Source organism: Poecilia formosa, unplaced genomic scaffold (assembly GCF_000485575.1).
Source record: "Poecilia formosa unplaced genomic scaffold, Poecilia_formosa-5.1.2 Scaffold393, whole genome shotgun sequence".
NCBI classification, from domain to species: Eukaryota; Metazoa; Chordata; class Actinopteri; order Cyprinodontiformes; family Poeciliidae; genus Poecilia; species Poecilia formosa.
Window position 1 is genome coordinate 472319 of NW_006800332.1, and position 21540 is coordinate 493858.

The following is a 21540-nucleotide window of genomic DNA, read 5'->3' on the forward strand; positions in this document are numbered from 1 at the left end:
ATAAAATTTGTGGATCTTTAGAGTTTTGTGCACAAAAGAAGTCTGCCATAATCTGATAATACTGGGAAACTTTAATAAGATAGACTGAGTTGCTATTACCAGAAAAATGAAAGGTGATTTTTTTTTTTTTTATTTTAAGTGCTCCAATAAAGTATCAGGTAAATAACTGTGGAGACTTGACAATGCAAATCACTGCAACTTTTTAAATTTTAACCTAATAGATTTGCTTATCTTTCAGTTAAATTGTGCAGGATTTATTACTGGTTGAAAAGTTTTTTAGTAACACAAACCTATAACGTTGATGAAACAATAAAAAGGAGTCTAATAAAGATGTTTCTCTCTCTAATAACGTGTGAATTTTATGGAGAACGAACATACGCCATGTTAGTGTGGCTTTCAGTTTTCCCACCTGTTTTTGACACAGTGACCTTTAGATGCTGGGGTGTCACAGTGTGGCCGGTGTGGAGTCCGTGGGGCAGTGGAGAGGGAGGGCGCTGAGCACACACCATATATGGGCACACCACCGACTCTGAGCTGCTATTGGCTGATGGACTTATGCAGCTGCTTGTCAACAAGATGGCCTTCCTCCTCTCGCCGTTTTAACACAGATTATTTTGGTATCCCCGAGAACATACTGTGAAAGCCTGTGACACTTCTAGATAGACAGCGGAAGAGAGATTGCTGTGAGACCTGGTTTGACGTACGGTCAAGAGGATTCTCTTCAGGGAACTGACAGGCTGAAATGCTGCGATAGTGGCTAGTATTAAGCAAGGTTGATAAACCAGAAAGTAGCTGTGGGCTAATGTCGACGTTAGCCTGCTAGCTGGTTAGCCTAGCTACGTGGACTCGGATAGTCAACTCGTGTCACCTGTATTAGACTAGTTTGGTTGGAAGAAAACACGGCTAACAAGGACTTGTCACCGACCTTCTGCTCATCGTGGGCTTTCCGTGTAGAACAACCTACCAGGTATTTCTACTCCCACAGCATAAATTAAAGTCTTTTTTTAATCGAAGCTTGCTAGCAGAGGAAAGCTCTGTTATAATATTCTGCAGGTAAGTTGTGTTGTCCAGTTAGCTAGCTCGTTAGCTCAAGAGGGGTTTGTTTTTCTATAACTTCATCTTTGTCTACACCGAAGTGAATAATCGGTTTAAAAAAGCTGACTTGAACAGATGTGTGTTAATTAAATACTGTAGTTCTCTAGTTTTTGTTTGACTTCTGGTCTGCTGGGTATTTATGTCCCAGCGACGCTTTGCTAGCTCACTGCTTAAATAGCTGGTAGTTGGTTAAAGACATTTAAATTTAATGTTGGGTAAAAATAATCTCCTTTGGCTTTGGTTTTGCTCTTCTTTGGTATTGTTGCCCCATCTCTCCTTATAACTGTCACGTCAGATATAGATGTCGTTTCAACTTGTGCCCAATATATTTTGGAAAGTTAACACATTTACCCAAAGAGTGAGCTGCGGGCCTGCGTTTTTGACTAGAAAACTTTAGTCACAGTGAGGACAACAATCTGACATTTTTTGTGCATCGACTTTTTAACGTGCTCCTGTCACGATGTGTGGTTCTCTCCAAGAAAACAACTGCGATCCAATCTTTAGTGTTGTGCATGTTGGTTAAGATCTTGAAGAGGTCTTCTGTAATCAAACAGCTATTCAGGTGCTTTTTACAGCAAGTTAAAACTGCTTATTAGACATTCTGTAAAACTTGGATTCTGAAAAGATCACTTGTAGAACAACGCCCACTTGGTCAGTTCTTTCATTTTTTTGCAGTGAATAATAGTCTAATCGAGATAAAAACCTACCCTCCCAATCTTCCAAGCCCACATGCCTCAAGTGACATCTCATTACCCCAAAGACTCTTTTTAGTCTGTTCACTTTTTTCTTTTGTACACATAATTTATTTATGGTTTTAACAAAATTCCACTTTCTTTTGTGTTTGTTTACATTCCGTACAGTTGTTGTATGCCTAAATTTGGCAAAAAAAGATGTGAAAACAGTTTATGAATTAGCCTGAAGTTATTGACAATAAAGGGTTGGTCAGAACTTCTGACTCAGCTGCTGTTAACCGAAAACGACTGCCTGTCATCAGATTCGTAGTCATTCCATTTGACAGCAGAATGAGGATGGGAGAGGAGAAAAATCCCATTACTCAACAGTAACAAAACGAGTTGTTTAAGATAAAGTATTATGATTTCACATTGCATGCAGTTCAACTGTGCTGCCAAATCATATTTTGATTTAATATGAAATAATCTCAGTTTGACATTTATCGTACTCATTTTCTGAGTGGCAAATATACATAGAAAACAATCGGATGATATAATTCTTGACAGAATACAAAGGACTTTACATCAATTCAAGTTTCGCCATCTGCCCATCATGACTTTGGGTTCATTTGTCAGAAATTGTGTCTGTGGTACTCGCGTGTTTCAGAGTGGGAGTGGCCGATGTGGTGATTTTATGTTCTTAAGAATTAGAAAATGTTGACAAACTGCCAAAAGAAGGAAGCTGTAAAATTATCTCCAAAAATATTCTATGGAGTTCCGGTTATGCTGCTGTTCAAGCGCACAAGTTTCATTCATTTAACGGGAATATAAAATAACATATAGAAAGTATATTTTAATATATGAATATTTGTATTTGTTGTTCTAAAATGATGTTAAACACTGATGATCGGCCTATTTTGGGAAACAGACTAATACTCGGCTGTGTTTTATGATAAATTGTACTTGTACTGAGAGATTGTTTTCTACCCAAATGCTTACCTACATAAATGAATGTATACTTTCAGGAAAATCAGTTTCTGTCCCAGTATTTGACCTTATTGCTTTCTTAGTGTAAGTATGTGTGGACGCAGCCCTCTCTCTGAGTGGTTTGATGTCATTTATTTAGACGTTGCGTGACTGAAGCTCCTCTCTGGAGGTCAATACAACAGATCACTGTGCTGACACAGAAGTGTTACTGGAGGACTTATCAAGGTTTGTGACGATATTTCTGAACGGACATGCTGCCACTCACTCTCACACACAGTCAGAGACGGCCGTGTAGGCTGGCAGTCACTCTTCCCAGGTGTCGTCTCCCGTTCCTGATCCGACTGCTGGAGCGACGCGCTCCACTCTATTGTTCTGTCACCGGTGAGCTAAACAAACGGCCTGCTGGGCGTTCATCTGCTGTTACATTGTCTTCAAAGACACACAGGCAGAGGGAAACTTTGTAAAGTTTTTATTTTTTTTTCTTTCTTTCTTTTTTGTGGGTCGTGCCAGCTTGATTGGTGGATTTATGGCTGCGGTCCGCACATTGACATGAATGAAATGCCTCAGAGCGTGACCGTCTAACGGACACAACTGAGAGTTATTCTTCAGCTTGTTTTCTTTTTTAACCATTTGGTTCTTATTAACTCGAGACGCCCTAAAATTATGATCAAACATGTAGAAATGATTGCTTGAATTCCTTATCCAACCTGCCAAGTTTTATAGGTGTTAAACAAGGATATAGTTGTCTGAACACACCCACCCAGCAAAGGAGGTAGCGAAGTGCAAATAAGGAGAGGGTGATTAAAGGAAGCGATGGTGTCCAGAGAAAAACCCGAGCCGAAAAAAATTAAAATTTCATGTTTCTAGTGTTTGTTTTTGAATAGGTGAAAACTATTTATCTTTCTTGTAATATTAGTCTGACTGAAACTGTATGTAGATCCGGACCATCAATCTCAGATTGACTGATCAATTTTCAGTTTGGAAAGATATGTTGTTTTAGGATCTAAACACTGGAAACCTGATTTAAATTAATATTCGGCACAGCTGTTACAATGGATATTTTCTGAATCGTTCATTGTGATGCTGGTGAAATTTCTAGAAAGATGCTAACAGTCTAACATCTTTGAAAATGTTGAAAGTTGAACAAAAAGCGGGCTTTCACCGTTCAGACAGTAGAACCTGTTGTGTTTTTGTGTCATCTGAAGGTTTCTGATGGTTTGAAGGAAGCTCCTTTGTGTGGCGTGGCTATTTTGCAATCAGAAGCTCCTCCTCAGTCTTCAGGACATTGGAGGAATGTTGCACTCTGTATTATCGATTAACTTTACTGACATAGGTTGGATAACAAATACCTTCTCTCTGATCCAATTAACACATCCCGTTTGAGGTGAATACACACTGTTAAGTTTGATTTGACCTTTTATAGATATCCAACTGTAAACCAACCCCAGCCCTTGCTGAATAATGTGCCTCTGCATTTTGGGCTTTCCTGGTTGATGAGTCTGCAAACTTGGCAGACTGCATGCTTCCATGCGTCGGTGTGTGGAACCAGTTAATTGCTGGAAACGTACAGAAAAATCTTCATTCTCTCTTGACAGTCTGTCAGACAGGTTGGGTTTCTAACGATTAAGTCTGCAGAGTCGCTGTAGCTCCACTGGCTGCTGCTGAGCTTGGACAGGATTTGATGGATTAGGTTGTTGCAGAAAGCTTAATTCAAACCCAGACTCTTATTTGCAGAGATTCATTTGAGGAGTAAACGATGCATAAAGTGCATGTGTAAATGTGCCTCATCTGTTACTTGGGGTCTAACTTTAAATTGTGTGAAATATTAAAGACAAAAGATAAATATCCCTTCAGCTGTCTGGGTTTGAGGTACACGGCACAAAATGTCACAATCCCTTTTCAGAACTTGGACTCATTTAGAAGAAATTTTCCTCATTTAATAAAGTCTATATGTCAAAGTCTATATGTCAGACTTGGGCCATTATTAGATTTTCACACTACAACCTATAGAAGACATTTCATGGTTTAAGAATATCACAGTAAATGTTGCAGCTATGTATGACATGATCTAATTACTTTTTCCTACTGTGTCAAATTAATAACATATTTATTATTACACTTTTGTGTTTTAGCACTTGGATTTTAAGAAAATATTATAGAGTAAACATTGACTTAATTGAAAAAGTACTACCTACACCTGATATTGGCTGGTAATAATTCGTCTGAACATTCCTGCAGTTGGCTGCTGTACCATAATAAAAATGATAGGTGGCTCACTTTTTGTGCTTGTTTTCCCCAACTGGAAGTATTTTTAAGCAGCCTTATTAGTTTATGCTGCGTTCCATTTATCTTGGATCTGGGTTTGATCAGACCTGAGGTAACATCGTTCTATTTAAGTTGGAATTTCAAAAGGGCAACTTTCTGTAAGAGGATTATTGTACCTCTTATAATCATCATTTTGCTTTCTAGAACTACAATGTTTCAAAAATCACATAACATTGAGTTTTAGATGCACTCTTACATGTGTAAAATAAACAAGTATCCACCACATTTTATTGGTATTTAAGCGAGGAGCGGCCATAATGACGTGCAAATTCGACCTTACAAGTTGTAAAGAACGTAGTCAGAGTTGCTCCCTGTTTTATAGTGGAAACTCCGACTTTAAAGGGCGTTCCAGTTGATTTTTCCAACTCGGAATGTAATTTCCAAGTTCAGAGAGCAACTGGATCTAATCAGCCAGCTGACCAGCAGTATGTAGGAACACAATTATTCCTGCTGTCTGGAGTGAAATGGCTGCTTTGACTTTCTGCTGTTAATTAAAACAAACTTTAAACCATTAGAACTGTAGCGGTTACTTTTTTAAAACCTTGTATATCTTGATACCAATAGACAGTCCACGCTTATTTCTAATGATGAGAATTAATATTCTGTACTGCTACCAGGCATTTCTATTTCTGTGGGTTCTTGTATTGTGCTAGCAGTCAAAGTGTTGCCTTTTACTCTTAAATGTTTATGTTGCCAGGTGACATTTAATTGCTGAAGCTAAAGTATTCTGTAATCCTAAATGTTTTAGAATTTTTTTGGCTTTTAGACTGTTGTACCCCTGTTTAGTCATGTTTGCAGAGAGAAGGTTTTGAACCTTTTTCTCATTGAAAAGCAGATTATTTAATTTAAGAGGACGTGCCAATGTTTAAACAGAATACGGTTTGATTCCGTGCCAGATTCCTCTTAATTTTCATGTTGTCATCGAGATAATATCTCATCTCCAAATACTGCCAAGTTCCCAGAAAAGCAAAAGCCAATAGTTCTCTTCTGGCTGTCTTTCATGATAGGACCAACATATTGCATGAATCTGTGGTTATCATGGTGGATAAGAAAGAGTTGGAGAATAAAACTAGTTGTGACTAGTCCAATCCCTGAAGAAAATGCAGTAAAAAAGCCTCTTCAGCCTCTTTGCTACAGTATAATCTGTCTGCTCTTAGATGAGTTGTTGCTGTGTGATTATAGAGGAAGCATTTATGCTGCTACACCACACTGTGTGGGAGGTGTTTGCTTTTTGCGCCTCTCTGAGCCAATCCATTAGTCCAACTGTATAACGCACCACCCATGCAGTGTGTTACACAGAAAAGAACAAGTGACCCTTACGCATACGTGTCAAATTAGCTCTAAAATGGCCCAAACAGGCGGCTCAAGTTTCCTCCTGAATGCGGGAATCGTTCATTAAATAGCCCAGCTGATCAACTTTTCATTTAGAGCAAGACTGTGTGAATTGTTTTTCTCATTTTGAGACTCTTTTTCACAGCATTGTATTGAGTCAGTGTTGAAGAATATTTTTTTTTCTTCCCGTTTACCTTAAGACTAAACTGTAATAGTTTCCTCATGAATAATGAACCCTTGTTCAGAGGGAGCAGTTAATACAAAAGGAAAGTTTCAGATCCAACAGAGCTAATAAAATTTATTGATCTTGTTTTTTCCAGGTTTGCAGTATATTAGGAAATCTCTCTCTCCCATTACACTTCCTACTCTATACTAGGCATATTGGGCACTAAAATCTGTCAGAACAGGGTGTTCAATACAGTCAGACTAACAGGTAGGGTTGGGGTTATATCTTGTTGTGAAAAATCTTTTTATCGTAATGACAAAAAAAAACAATTCTGAATGTCTGAAGCCCCCAAAACTGACAGTATTGCCAGCTGCAGTCACCTTTTCTATTTCTCCACTGTTGATTACAAAAGAGCTTCAATAAATCTGTCAAAATGATTAAATACAGGTGCTCTGTCTTGATTTAAAGATGAAAATGCCAATTATTTACATAACCGATGTCCTGAAGAAGCCCATTTTGACAATTTTTTTTTGTTTTTCTTAAGAGCTGTGTGTGTTTGTTGAGCTTTGACTGCTGTCAACCAACTAAACAGGCTCTTTACAAGTGAATTATCTTATCACATGCCTTTTTAAATGGTTAATCCAGACTTTTTCTCATTTAGGTTCAGTAAAGTTATTCTCTAAAATGGTCCTTTTACTTGTAGTAGAAAGTGGTCTTGTCTCTCTGAACTTATTGAAGGTGTAAATCAAGTTTTTGAGGTGAAAGTTAAATCATAACCAGAGACCTGGCAGCTGTTTTAGCAGACTTCAGCATTTTAAAGCAGCTCAGACTAAAAATATTCATATCAGTGGGATTTAAGGCCATGTTGGCATGCAATGACTTGTCAGTTCACTGTCATGAACGGAGTAAATGTTTTGATTTTACAACATTTGTGCAGATGGTATGAAAACTACGGTGGCAGAATGTAGATCAGATGAGGCTCCACAGAGAAACGGGAGTTAACTAGTTAACCTCATTTACTTTTCCAGTGAACTCGCAGCAATATGACCTCGTTTTGCCAAAGATAATGAAGCCCACCAACAATAACTTAACCTCATTTGGAAAAATTCAAAGCCTTAAGAAGCGAACTACATTTTTTTTAAAAAATCTGATATTTGTTAATGTGTCAAATGGTTTTTTTTTAGTAAAGTTGATCCAGATTTGGCTTTAATTATATAAATGGTAACTTTGAACTTTATTGTTTTTATTTTTAAGAGTTGTGGAGCATCTTAGGGCAAATAGAGTAAGTGCAAACAGTTTACCAGCGTCGCTTCGTCTGTCCCCAAGTATGCTGGCCCGTCCCTGGCATACCCTGCAGCCGCCCTTGCTACAGAAGCAAATGATGCCGGTTGAACAGAAAAGCTCCACCTCGTTCTGTAGTATAGCCAGCAAGGAAGAGGTGAGGATAGCAACAACGGTTTCACTCCTATCCCCCCCGCCACTGCTTTCTAAAAATAGGTCCAGCATATGCCTGGATGCTCCTCCCTGTGTTGCCTCCTATTAAGTCAAGATCTCTTTGAAATGCTGAGATGCAGAGAGAGGGTGAGGAGGATCCATTTGGTGCTTTTGTGCTCCATCGTTCATCCCTTTCATCTTGAAACCCGAAATGCAATCCCTTTAATTTAATCTGGAGACCATGGAGTGAGGGAGATGGTCTTGTTGCACAGAAGTGAATGCAACTACTGATTAAATTTGGCCAACGTCTGAAGCAGAGGATTTGTGACTGGTGTCTGTAAGAGTGTGATGTTGTCTCTTCTAAACACTAGTGGTTGCACTGGGGCTTGCAATGCTTTCAGACTGTTTGATTACTTGAGGGCAACTATTCAGTAGAGCCTCGATTAGTTATTGATCATGTAATTTAATCCCTCTGCAGGTGAGCTTTTTTAATCTGCACTTTTAAATTGATAAAATGTGTAGTTTTCACAATCATTTCTGTCACTCCATCCCTTCATGTATTTACAGGGTGTCTATGCATCCTTAGAAAGTCTTTAAAAAACATCATGATTTGTAGATGTGCTTTCAGTATTTAATATTTTGTAGTTTGTTTTTAATTGTATTTTTTGTATTTCTGTTCAATTTTCATTTCATACAGGTCTTAAATTTCATGCATAATGCTTTTAAAATGGTCTTAAGTCTTTAATTTGAGTTAGTGGAAACTGCAGAAACCCTGATTTGACCTTTTTTCTGTTTTCTTGATGCAGGTTTTATGCCCGGTGTTGGTCTTGGTGCCAGTCTGGTGGCTACTGGAACAGAGACGAACGATGAGCGCTCCTGGTGTTTGCTGGCCAGCATAGATGCAGATATGCCACGGTGGTCCTCATCCTGATGGACCGAGACACCTTCTCCCACATCCGGCTGTGGTGCCCTCGCCCCTTCGGCACCTACTCCCAGAACAAAGCTCGGAGTCCAGGCTCGGGGGGCAACAGTGGAGGAGCCAGTGGGGCAGGTTCCCCCTCAGTCTGCAAGGCTGAGCTCTCGCAAGGTGCCAGGAGGACGCCAGAAGAAAGTGAAGATGTAGGGATGATAGTTGGGGGTAGGGAGGGAAAGGAGGAGGAGGAGGATGTGGGGTCAGAGAACACGCCACCTGAACCTGAGCTTGAATCTGGGGCCATTACACAAACCCAGGCCCCTCAGCCTCCTCCTGCTCCACCCTCGCCACCAACTACAGGGTCTCAGATGCAAGATGGGCGTGTGCTGTTGGACACCTGGTATGTTATCAAACCAGGGAACACAAAGGAGAAGATTGCCTTTTTTGTTGCACACCAGTTGAGTGGAGCAGGCCAGCCCAGACCGAGTGCCATGAAGGTGAGAACCTAACAGAGGGGTGCATGTCTCTCTTTTACATGTCGTCTTCAGAGATTTTCATGTAGTTTCCTTCAGTGGTCCTTGGTGTAGTGCCACCACAGGTGAGGAGAACAGGTTTTCCAGAGTGTTTAGTTCATTTGAAGCAAAACTGTTTATCAGGAAGAAACCTCCAGCAGATCCAGGATCAGTACCAGGAACATTTTCCACAACCGAAACACAGAGCAGAATGCACTAAAAGAAACAGAACTGATGTAGGATTATGTTCTATGTTAATGAAAGTAAAAGGTTAATAGCAGAAAAGGCACAACAATTAGTTGATGACAGCATTATTTCAGCTAGTGCCCTCCTCCAGGAAGGTGCCAAAGTCAGACAGAATGCCAGATCAGGAGTAGCTTCTATGGAGAGAAAAACATAAAATAAAACATTAATGTGCAAATTTAGTCTCTGCATCTTGCAATCACACAGGACTGCTTGTATTTCACAGACTACATGCATTCAAATATATTTGACGATATCTGTATGGCTTTCCACCATCCTTTGATTTATGAGTGACTACAGTTGAAGAGATATCATTCAAGGTTATTACAATGTATATAGACAGTACTGTAGCTAATGATCACCATCACGCTATCTAGCGCTATCAGAATGTTGTGTAGCTATAAAATTGTGTGTGGCCTCTAATTAAATCATTTTCTGTTTCCACAGGTTAAAGGTAACTGGGCAACAGATTGCAGTAAAGCCAAAAGAAGAAGGCGGTGCTCATCCTACGACCCTCCAACGCGCTCCCAAGCGCCGACTCCTGACACCTCCATACGACCTCCAAGCCCTGATGAGCTACCATTAGGTGTGAATGAGACAGATCTGCTTTCTGTGGCTGAGATGGTTGCCTTGGTGGAGCAGAGGACCGCCATGGCCCTTCAGGGCATTGTGGCAGTTCATTCAAACCAGCACCACCACCAGTCGCTAACCACCACTCATAGTCAGGGCTTCCCCCCCAACCAACATACTCTGCTCCAAGGTACAGTCTCCGACCCTTCTCCCATGCTGTTTGAATCAAACGGCTCAGACAGTCAAGCCGCTAGCGAATCCCAAAAGCCATCATCTCCAATCCAGACGGACCAGGAGTTCGAGGAGGAGCAGGAGTCGTACAGGGTGGCTCAGGCCATCGCACACTTTGAATCTCAGACCCTTGAGAATCGCCTCCATCTGGGTTCTGGATCTGGAGTACCCTCAAATAATCAAAATGGAGATGGGGAGCTCAGAAGAGGGGACACTGTAACACCACCTCCACCACCCAACCACACCCATGGGGAGGTGAGGATAGCTTTCAGAGTGTCAAATATGGACCCGCGCTCACAACTGGAGCCAGCTGGCCGGTCCCGCTGTATGTTTATGAGCTGTGGTGGGGGGAGTAACCAGGCAGCTGCCAGGGCCAAAGAGAAAATCACCTGTGACTTGTACCAGCTCGTCAGTCCGTCTTCAAGAGATCCCAGTAGTCTGTTGCTTGCCGCCACAGCTTCCACCCCCAAACCAGACGGAGATCTCCATCAAGACAATCCGTCCTGCGGCACCCCGGACCCCAACCAGGAACTCTCCACAGGAGAGAAGAAAGGGGGTGTCGGGAGGGAACGAGTGACCGGGTTCCATGTGGAGGTTGTGGTGACGGGTGCTGTGGACCAGTGTGTCTTCTACGGCAAGGACAGCACAGAGAATGTGCAGGAGGAAACGGTGTGTTTCGCAATGCCTACAGCGGGAGGGGGTGGTGGTGGTGTTGGCAGCTCAACTGACCCATCATCAGACGATCCCCCTCCTGGACAGCTCTTTTTCCTTCAGTCCCCTAGGGGACCAGAGGACGATATAACTGCAAAGACATCTGGCAGCGGGGCAGGAATGTGCTCTTTGGACTGCGCCAACAACAACAGTCCTGGCACAGGGGTAACAGTGGGCTCAGTGGAGCGGGCGACACGTCCAGACTCCCCTGGTGTCAGGGAGGACTGCTCTGACCCTTCGCTGTGTCGCCTTTACCGCCATGTGTCCCACGACTTCCTGGAGATCCGGTTTCAGATCCAGCGGCTCCTCGAGCCAAGACAGTACATGTTGCTGCTCCCCGACCACATCATGGTGAACATCTTCAGCTACCTACCCACTCGCTCTCTGGCGGCCCTTAAGTGCACCTGCCACTACTTTAAGGCACTGATCGAAACCTACGGGGTGCACGCGGTGGACTCACGCTGGAACCAGGACCCCCTCTACAGAGACGACCCCTGCAAACAGTGCAAGCGTCAGTATGAGCGTGGGGACGTTTCTTTGTGCCGCTGGCACCCCAAACCTTACCACCATGACCTGCCTTACGGACGTTCCTACTGGATGTGTTGCCGGCGTACGGACAAGGACACTCCGGGTTGCCGGGTTGGGCTCCATGACAACAACTGGGTGCAGCAGCCTGCCGACGGCTCCCAGCCCATCCGCACCAAGAGGGAAGAACGGAGAGAGGAGGCCAGGTAGAGGGTGCAAACCAAGACTCATCTCATTGCATACCTCCTCCCGTCTCTCCATCACTGGTCTGAGAACTGGGGTACAGAGAGGGCAACGGGGGAGGAATCAGCACTCCAAGACTGTTTGCTTGTCTCCTCTTCTTTCTCCTTCTTTCTCTCAATAGAGAGAGGTTGAGATCTGAAGAAGAAAGCGAAGCATCACACTCCTTGCCTTTTTATTTCTCTTTCCAACTGCTCCAGAATCCTTCTCTCCCCCCTAGAGTGGCTAATAAAAGTTTGTACACCAGGGTTGGGGTCCTCTCCTGCTGCTGTCAGTCTCGTCTCTGAGGGGGTTCTGTTTAAATATGCACATGGATGTTGCAGTAGGCGATTTTATGTAAAAACGTTGCAGTGTTTTGGATTGAGATTAGCGTTCATAAAGTGACGTATAGAAATGTAATGCCCACCAGTGTGCTTTCAGCTCCCAACACGTGGCCCGCGTTGTTTTGCCCCAAGAATCCATGTTTAGCTGTACAGACGGGCTTCAAGGGACATGTAAAACCTTTCAGTGCAGAATGTTTTGAGTTATTACAGAAATGTGATTGTATAAAGCAAACTTGATTCTTTTTTTTTCCCGGTTGTACAAGATGCCATTTGTAGCTGTCCTGCACCATGCATTTCTCTGTTCTGAATGTGCTGTAATGATGTGTTAAGTTGATCAGTCCCCTGCTGATGCTGCTGAACTTACTGCTCGTCACTGATGCTCATTCTGAGTCATTGGTGCCCCCCCCCTCCAAGTCCAGGTTTCGGAGAGCCGCCCGGTTGTTGTTGCGGAGCGGACCCTGACCTTGCTGACCAGCCATAAATGGGAGCCACTGTCTGGTTTACAAAGAATTGTGGGAGACAGACTTGAATGGGATTTAAAAAGAGAAACTAGATGTCACTTTGGAAAGGCCTGATGTCACTTTGTATGGTTTGATTGATTCTTTTTGCTTGTTTTGCTATTTTTTTTTGTTTTTGTTTGTTTTTATTGGGTTTTTGTGTCTGAATGTTTGCTGTTGTATTTGCTTTTATTCATGAGGACTGTGTTCTTCGTGTATCAGTCTGTCATCCTACTGAAGTTTTTTTTTTTTTTAAATATGCCATCTTTATTTTAACCCTCGCCCCCCAAAACCCTTCTTTTATCCTTCCCTCCACCTCAACAGAGCCATCATTCATACTTTGAAGTGTGTTCAACTATCCACCACAAACACCAGAAACTCTCTATACCAGCTTCCAGCCTTAAAAGCCCCCCTACCTCTTACCCCACCCTTCTGGAGACCGAGGCATCAGATACCTCACGGATGATCGGAACACAACAAAAGTTGCACAGTTTTCCAATGTTTCACACACTCCATCCAGCTCCACTGGGTCCACTTAAATTATTGCGCGTACAAGAACAGTGCCTGGTGATGGCTCTGACTTTTCAATACTGGGGGAGGGGGCAATAAAAAATGGAATCTATTTATCTTTGCCCTCTCCTCCTTTGCTTTTAACCTCCCTCCCCATCCCTGCAAGCTGACAGACTGGACATTGAAGAACTGATGTGATGAATGATGCTGAAACTCTGCATGGAGATGAGAAGATGGTTGGGTAGTCATGGGAGAACTCTGTAGGTTACAGATGTGTACAATGCTAATGGGAAGTATCTGCTTAAATAAAACAGAAGTGATGATTAAAACTGGAAATCTGAACCACTACCTGGTACGTCTGCTTTTTATACGCTGATCCACATTGCTCGTTTTCTAAGTTGTCATGGGTGGGTGCAGCTAGGTGGTTCCCAGCCACTTACAGTTCGCATTGATTTCTTGTAAACCAAAGTTTTAATGTGTGGGATAAACTTTATTAATGCATTTATGAGCTACTTAAACTTTCTCTCCTTCACACCTTTAGGAATGACTGATTGGATCAGAGTGTAACCAGATGCTTTAATGGCATTTGTATCTGATAACGGGTTCTGTTAAATCTGATCATTAAAGCTGCAGGGATGAAATTTATGTACCTCTGAAACTGCAGTAAGCTTGTGAACTTTTCCCTGTGCTGTTTCAAAGATTTTACATATGGTGGCAACACAAAGTTGTATAAATAATCTGAAGTGCTTATGTGCAGGTCCCCTAAACCATTACATTGTAGAACCAGTCTTTTTTGAGGTACATCTCTACCACTTTTATGTCGACAAATGTTTCTTTGTTGTGCTTTATGAAATGGTTCATGTTCAGTCCAATTGGATGTGGAGTCTGAGACAATCGGATGTGGTCTGGACTGTGACTAGACCATTTTGACCCTTGAGTGAAATTTGATCTCAACCAGATCTGAGACCTTTCCAGATCTTTCCAACCTAAAGAACCGTTTTGACCCTGAGTCCCTACAGAATTTGTCAAGTTTTCTTTCATCATCTTTCTTTCCTCAGAGGCACCAGTGAGGCTTCTTACATGACTAATATTCTTCCTTGTTTGCATTAGGTATGATGGGTATCATCAGAGCAACATTGCATACACATATGTACGTCCCACTTTTTAGGTTATTTTTTAAATAAACATAAACCTTGAAGGATTTGTTTGTTTTTCTTTTAGTCTTTACAATTAAAGTATAGACTGGAATGGGCTTTAGTTTTCTGTTCACAAAGAAGCAGTTCACAATCCAAAGTATTTGGACATGCATTTATGATCATCCTTCACTTTAATTCAGAAGCACATTTTTTCTCAGATTACTTTTATACATGTATTGATGTTACCATAATAGTAGATGTAAAAGCTAGAGCAGGTTACTTTAAAGCAAGAAAACCCTAAATTCCTTATTTGTGAAATTATATGTTAAGTATAACATATAATTATAGTCCATCACTACTGGCAGTAGTGATGGACTCTGACCTGAACCTTCAGAGCCACATTAGGACAGTCACAACGTCGGCCTTCTATCCCCTGAACAACATCTCCAGGATTAGAGGACTAATGTCTCAGCACGATCTAGAGAAACTCATCCATGCGTTTATCTTTAGCCGCATTGATTAATGCAACAGCGTTTTCACAGGTCTGACTAACAAATCAAACAGCTGCAGCTGATCCAGAACGCTGCTGCTCGCGTTCTCACTAAAACCAGGTACCTAGAGCACACAACACTAGTTTTAAAGTCCCTACACTGGCTCCCTGTTGCTCAGAGAATAGACTTTGAAATACTGTTGTTAGTTTATAAATAACTGAACGGTTTAGCACCACAATACCTTAAAGATCTGTTATTGCTGTACCAACCGTCTAGACCCCTCAGATCTTCTGGTTCTGGCCTGCTCTGCATTCCCAGAACCAGAACCAAACGAGGCTAAATCAGGGTTGGAGAGCATGACAGCAAAATGTCTTTGATGTCTTCGATGTTTTTAATGTTTTTCTCTTCACTTCTTATCTATTTATGTAAAACTGGCGAGTGATTGAGGGTCATTGCGCGCACAGAAAAAACCTGTAAATTCTAGACTCTAACAGGTAAAAATAGTGCACAAAAATCCGTGTAGGACGGCGAAGTCCTGGCGCAAAAATTCGCGTGATAGGTGGACGGGGCCTGGATAATACCCGTGTTAAACGGACGGCGGAGTCCGGCGACGACAGGCGCTTAAATTCCGTAACAAAAATATGTTTTTGTTTTTGTTGTTTTTTTCCCCAAAAAAATCTCTTTCTTACTGTTTATTCAATGTCACATGCTGTTTTCATTTTGTTTTTTAATTATGTAAAGCACCTTGAAATGCCTTGCTGCTGAAATGTGCTATACAAAAAAAATTTCATTGATTGATTGACTGAAGTGACAATTTACATATTTTTTTTGTAAAGTATATTTTTTAACATCCGACGTTGCTTCCAAGAGTTTCAAAGAGCTCACTCTGGTGCAATAACAAAACACTGCCAGCAGATGGCGACAATGTTTTATTTGAATATTTACTCCAGTAAATAATAATCGCATCGGCAGCCGATGCGATCACACGGCAGCTACAACATTTTCAGCTCCGAACAAAATGATTCAGTCAAGCAAAGTATCCCCACATAAAAACTGCAACAGCCATCATGACCAGAGCGTTGGAGTCCACAATGTTCTTCCACACTGCTTTCTCACTGATGTCGGGCATCTGAGGCTCTGGATCCTCGGCTGCTTCCTCATCCTGAACCTGTTGGTCTCCGCTGAGTCCACAGAATCCACCAACCAGGCGACAGAGTCCAGACTTTTTATCGTGCTCAGTTTCTAAAAGAAAGAATGTATGTTTGTAGATGATGGTTTTTTTTCTTTCTTTGCGTTACTTCCTCACTGCCCACCTGTATCTACATTAGCCTTTGCTCTCATCCTCTCCTTTGCCTCTTTGCGGGCTCTTCTGGCTCTTTCTTCTTGTTCCCAGTCCAGATCTTCCCTCTCCTCTTTAGAGTGACGTAGACTGAATACCAGACGATGGAGCTGAAAGAAACAAAAGATTTTGACCTCTCCAGTCATTTTCTGCAGCCTGACCCATCCTTTAAATCTCTCACTTACATGTTTATCCTCAATGGGCTCTGTGCAGAAGCTGACCAGAAGCACCAGCACTGATGTGCAGGTAAACAGGATGATGGCAAAGTGTAAGTAGTGGATGCCACACACCAGGAAAGGGCATTGGGAGGGGAAAATACAGCTGCCGGTGCCAAACCAGAACTCGGGCAACATCCGACACAGACCCATCGCCAGACCACAAATCAGGCCCCAGAAAGCTCCCTGCAGGTTCATGGGAGAGAAAAACCAACATTGTGTTTGCGTTTAAAGGGTATGACCTAAAATAAACTAATATCGGAGTATCCTTTCTTACTGTTTCATTGACCCGTTTGACAAAAACAGCCAGCAGGAAGACGGACGCAATGGGTGGAGACAGATAGCTGGAGACTGACTGGATGTAGTCAAACAGCTGACCACTCTGCGCTGCCTGAACAATGGGGATCCAGCAGATGCTGATGGCCACAATACACAGAACCCAGACACTGAAGAGCAGAGGAACAGCATATAGTTGTATGGATATAGGGCCCTGCAATAGTATTCATAACCAAGAGGGGTTTTTTTTTTTCACAGTTTGTGCATTCATGTGTCTGTGTTCCTTAATGTTACACCACATCCTCAAGTCAATCCTCTGTAGAGCCACTGAGTTACAGCTGCAAGGAATCTGGATCCTTTTCATTTACTCTGGCCAGTTTCCCTGTCCCATGATGCTGCCACCACCATGTTTCATCTTGCACATCATGCAGAGTGATTTCATCACAGTGAGCATTTTGCATTTAAAAAAAAGTTCCGTTTTGGTATCGTCATTGAAAGCCGGGCATCGTTGGACCTTCCAGACCACTCAGGTCTACTGGTTCCAGTCTACTCCGCATTCCCAAAACGAAACATTTAGAAGCAGCATTCAGGTTTTCATTCTCCACTTCTCTGAAACAAACTTTGAGATAACTGCAAAACAGACGAGGCACTTTTAAATCAAGGCTAAAAACACATGTGGTAAGAGTTGATTCATAACAACAGGAACATTAATCAATATATTTGCTGTATATTTTCTTGATGACTTTGATGAAGTAATTTGACAAAATTTAATGTTTATTACTGCTTCATATTTGCTTACTGTACTATGTTTTAGGGTGTTAAGCACTTTGTCTTGCTTTGCTGCTGAAGTATGGTGTATGAATAAAATGGACTTGACTTTTAAGTTCAAAATTATGCTCTAATTGGTTAGTCTATCACCTCAAATCTTAAGCAAAACAGAGCAGTACGCGTTCCCTAAGTGGAAAACTTAAAGGCACATCTTTGCAAGGAACTGTAACTGGGCTTCTGTTGTTCGTATTATGATCCATTTACCGGCCTACAACAATGAGCTCCCGTTCGGTGGCCTGTGGTCTGATGCGGGTCCAGATGTCCATGGTGAACAGAGTGCTGCTGCTGTTAAAGATGGAGGCCAAAGAAGACATGAGAGCTGCCAGCATGACAGCCAGCATCAGCCCTCGCAAACCTGGACAGTAGAGACAGATGAACATTCAGCGTGAAACTTAAAAACGAAAACCTGGTGAGAATTTCCAACCTGAAGTTTGAACACAGTCACTGGAGCATAAAGGTCCTGCTCATTTCTGACGCGTTAAAGAATGTTCAACATGTGCAACTTTTTAAAAACAAGCGCTGCACTTGAATTTTATTGTGGATTGCCTTAAACCTGGACAGTGACGCTGGAGTTCCAGCAGTTTCCACTTCAGGCTGAAGCCTTCCTGGTTCCTGGATTGTTCTTGAACGTCCTCACTAGTTGCTTTACATGTGACAGTTTGGGTCAGATAATGAATTGAATTGGACAGTAGATGTGTGGGAAACTACTCAAACATCCCGGAAACCTGGCTGATCTAGAGAAGATTTGTGTGGAAGTGTGTGCAAACCTGGTGAAAACCTACAGGAAACGATTGACCTCTGTGATTGCAAACAAAGGCTACTGTGCCAAATATTAACATTGATTTCCACAGGTGTTCAAATACTTAATTGCAGCAGTAACACACAAATAAAATATATATATAAAAAATCATACATTGTGATTTTCTGATTCTTTTTTAGATTATGAAAATTTCAGACCCCTCCAGAACCCTCCATGACTTCTAAGTGGGAGAACTTGCAAAGTCGCAGGGTGTTCAAATACTTATTTTAAGATTAGTGTATGTAAACTTCCAATCTGTATTTATTCTTACCACTGGGCATGACTGTAACCACCAGTTTAGGATAAGCTATGTTAGAGCAGCCCACTTCGGTTCCACAGACCTCCTTACAAATTTCTGGGACCACACAGCCAACCTCATCTGCAAAGAGACAGAAACACGATCACTTTTATGCTTTATGTCTATAGCTGAGATTGAAGTCATGTGTTTCATCAGCAAACTTCAGACATTTTCTGGGACACTGGCTGTAAACCTTTATTTCACCAAGCAAATCCCCCTGAGATTAAAAATCTCTTTTACAAGAGAACTCTGGCAGAGACTGGCAGCTTAACGTAAATTTAACACCATCATAAATAAGTTAGTAAAAAGAATCCTCAAGTAAAACATTTACAGACATGTGATGACTTCTTAAAATCACCCAGAACAGCCTTAAAACCAAGGAGTACCAACAGCACCTCATGTTTTTCTGGAACTGCTTCCAAGAAGACAAAGCACATTTAAATTAAGACTGTTTTCAAAACAAAAGCGGCCCAGAACTGAGCCCTGAGGAACTCCATCATGTATATGGACACCTGTTGGTCAGATGGTTGTCAAACCAATGAAGAGTTTGTTCAGACAAGCCAATTCTGGGAACCCCTCATAATAAAAACTTATGATTATCTGTACAGATAAAATAAAACTCCTAACTGGGAGCATTTTTATTTTGTCATCCCCTCAAAAACTAAAGTCTAGCCTTAAGGACTAGTCTAGAGTCAGAATTTATAGACTGAATCCATTCAGACAGGTTTTTAGGGGTCTAACGATCATTTGCTTTGGCAACTTACTTGGGTAGAGGATCCTGCTGATCATGCCGGGGAACACCATGAGGAACATGGGAAGCAGTTTGAGGTAGCCACAAACAATACAGCCAGCCTTCACATGGGTGAGACTACGAGCTGCCAGGCACCTCTGGACAATCACCTGGAGACGAGAACAAGCATAGACAGGCATGGAAACCACTGATGGCTTTGTTACTGGAAAGTGAGAGAACAGGGGGTAAACAATTTCCAAAATGTATTTATGAATAAAAAACTCATTAAGATCAGATGCTGAACATAAATTCTCAAGTCTCTCCTCACAGTTTCCCCCTGAAAACTTGCTAAGCCCGGCAGTAGGGCCACTGGGGCAGTCGTTCATTCAGTGGCCTGCTGTGTTTTTGAGTTAAAAAATGTTTACAGTCGACAGGAAATTTGAAAATATCACTTGATAATTATGTGTTATTGGAAGATTAATGCTTGAATCCGCACTATTAAGTCTTAAAAAAACGCAAACATAAAAAAAAAAAACTAAAATAAATAAGCAATGCTTAGCTTGGTGGGGGCCCAAGTAACGCCTGGTGGCCCGCCAGGCTTAGAATAAACTGGGGGAAATCTTGGGCCTGTTATTTTTTCATAGGCTGCATGCCAGTTCTTTGGTGAGACAAAATTGAACCACAAGACTTTTGGGAATGTGACACAAGATTAGATGGACGTTCATCCAGAATGCACAGCACTACCTCTGTTGAAAACCAAACATCACGGCAAACCTCCTAAGGTGGAGAGTAGTTGTCTTTTTCAGCCTTTTTTTGCTGCCACAGTTTTCTGTGGTTATATTTTACAGCCTGTTCAGGATCAGATTACTTTAAAGTTTAACCACTCTGATCTGCAAAACCTAAGATCTAACAGAGGATGTAGGTTGTTGTTTTTTTTTTCCACATGACCAATTACCCTTAAGTGCTCATCCCTGAACCAATACATTTCACTGCCCTTTGCCCAAATCTTAAATCCAACAAATGTTTAACAGCAGAATGTGCTGCAGTGCATGAAACCCCTCAGGGTGCTTCATTTCCCTTTCCCTTCCATCTCTGGTTGTGTACATAGAGTTCAAAGAGACTTGGTTTGTTTCAGTTCAGCTCACATGGTGTTGCTCACCTGATCAGAGCACCAGTACCAGATCCCCCCTATCGTCATGCCGAACACCACACCAGGCCAGGGAAGGTCCCCCACGGTTGGGTCCCTCAGCAAGCTGAAGGCGTCCTGCCTCGGGGTGTAGCACTGGGAGGAGATGTTATAGCGCTGGGTGTCCAGGGAGGAGAAGTTACTCGGAATGGCAGAGTAGTATTTGGTAAGCAGGGCGCTGTAGCCGCCGATTTCACCAAAGGCTGAAGATGACAGGTGGGGGAAGAGAATCCCAGAGAAGCCATCTTGGTGTCAGTTTGATTACAGACTTCCTGTGGTTGTTGCTATCTTGCAGTGTCAGGCTGTCCTAACTGAAAGTGTGAATCATCTGCTTAATCAGAACAAACTGTTGATCGCCACTTTGCAAACATTTCTGTGTTTGTCTTCATTCTAAACCAGAATGTATTTTCCACACTATGAACAATGTGTTCACCTTCTTACTTACAGAAACCAGAAAGAACACAGATGAGACCCTGGAACATTTTTACTCACAGAAGCCGGTGAGGACGAAAGCCCCAGCGATGATCACAAACGTCTGAAAAGTGTCTGTGTACATTAGAGCTGCGAGGCCACCTGGGAACAATGCATGATAAAAATTTTTAGAAAATTACAGAGACTTAAAGATGTAGACGATAAAGTGTTGAAGCCGTTTATTATCAGATGGTCAACAAAATGCAAGAAGTATGCACAGTTCCTTTTTATATTTAAATTACATTTAGAAAGCCATAAAACTTACGGTACTTAAATTCACTGAAAATTTTTGAAAAATCCACCCTTTAATTTGAGCACATTTATTTATTGGTGATAAAAAAAAAAAGAACCCAGAAACAATAAATAATAACTTTTCACAAAACCAGAGATGTCAGAATGGTAAGAATGGTCAAAACATCTCCAAAGCTCATTATTAAAGAACTGCAGCGAATGGTGGCATCCCTGGGTCGCTACGCTTCCATAACA

The 21540-nt window shown here is 41.9% G+C and overlaps 2 protein-coding genes across 3 annotated transcripts; one reads left to right on the plus strand and one right to left on the minus strand.

Annotated features, from left to right (window-relative positions):
• The first annotated feature begins 538 nt into the window (after positions 1–538).
• On the plus strand, positions 539–13631 carry LOC103154641 (F-box only protein 46-like). 2 transcript variants are annotated; one of them, XM_007575994.2, is made up of 3 exons: positions 539–967; positions 8817–9420; positions 10126–13631. In XM_007575994.2, the coding sequence occupies exons 2-3, from the start codon at positions 8941–8943 to the stop codon at positions 11923–11925; spliced, it is 2280 nt and encodes a 759-aa protein (XP_007576056.1). In that variant the 5' UTR covers positions 539–967; positions 8817–8940; the 3' UTR covers positions 11926–13631. The 2 variants fall into 2 exon arrangements, with proteins under 2 accessions (XP_007576056.1, XP_016518355.1); XM_016662869.1 differs by lacking the exon at positions 539–967 and adding an exon at positions 1031–1053.
• A 2092-nt stretch (positions 13632–15723) lies between these two features.
• On the minus strand, positions 15724–21278 carry LOC103154644 (sodium/glucose cotransporter 2-like). Its single transcript, XM_007575998.2, has 9 exons — positions 21076–21278; positions 20557–20786; positions 19432–19567; positions 18641–18748; positions 17775–17925; positions 16744–16912; positions 16437–16652; positions 16226–16361; positions 15724–16154 (listed from the first exon to the last, which is right to left on the minus strand). Exons 1-9 carry the CDS (start codon positions 21137–21139, stop codon positions 15940–15942), a joined length of 1425 nt encoding a protein of 474 aa, XP_007576060.2. The 5' UTR covers positions 21140–21278; the 3' UTR covers positions 15724–15939.
• Positions 21279–21540: the final 262 nt, after the last annotated feature.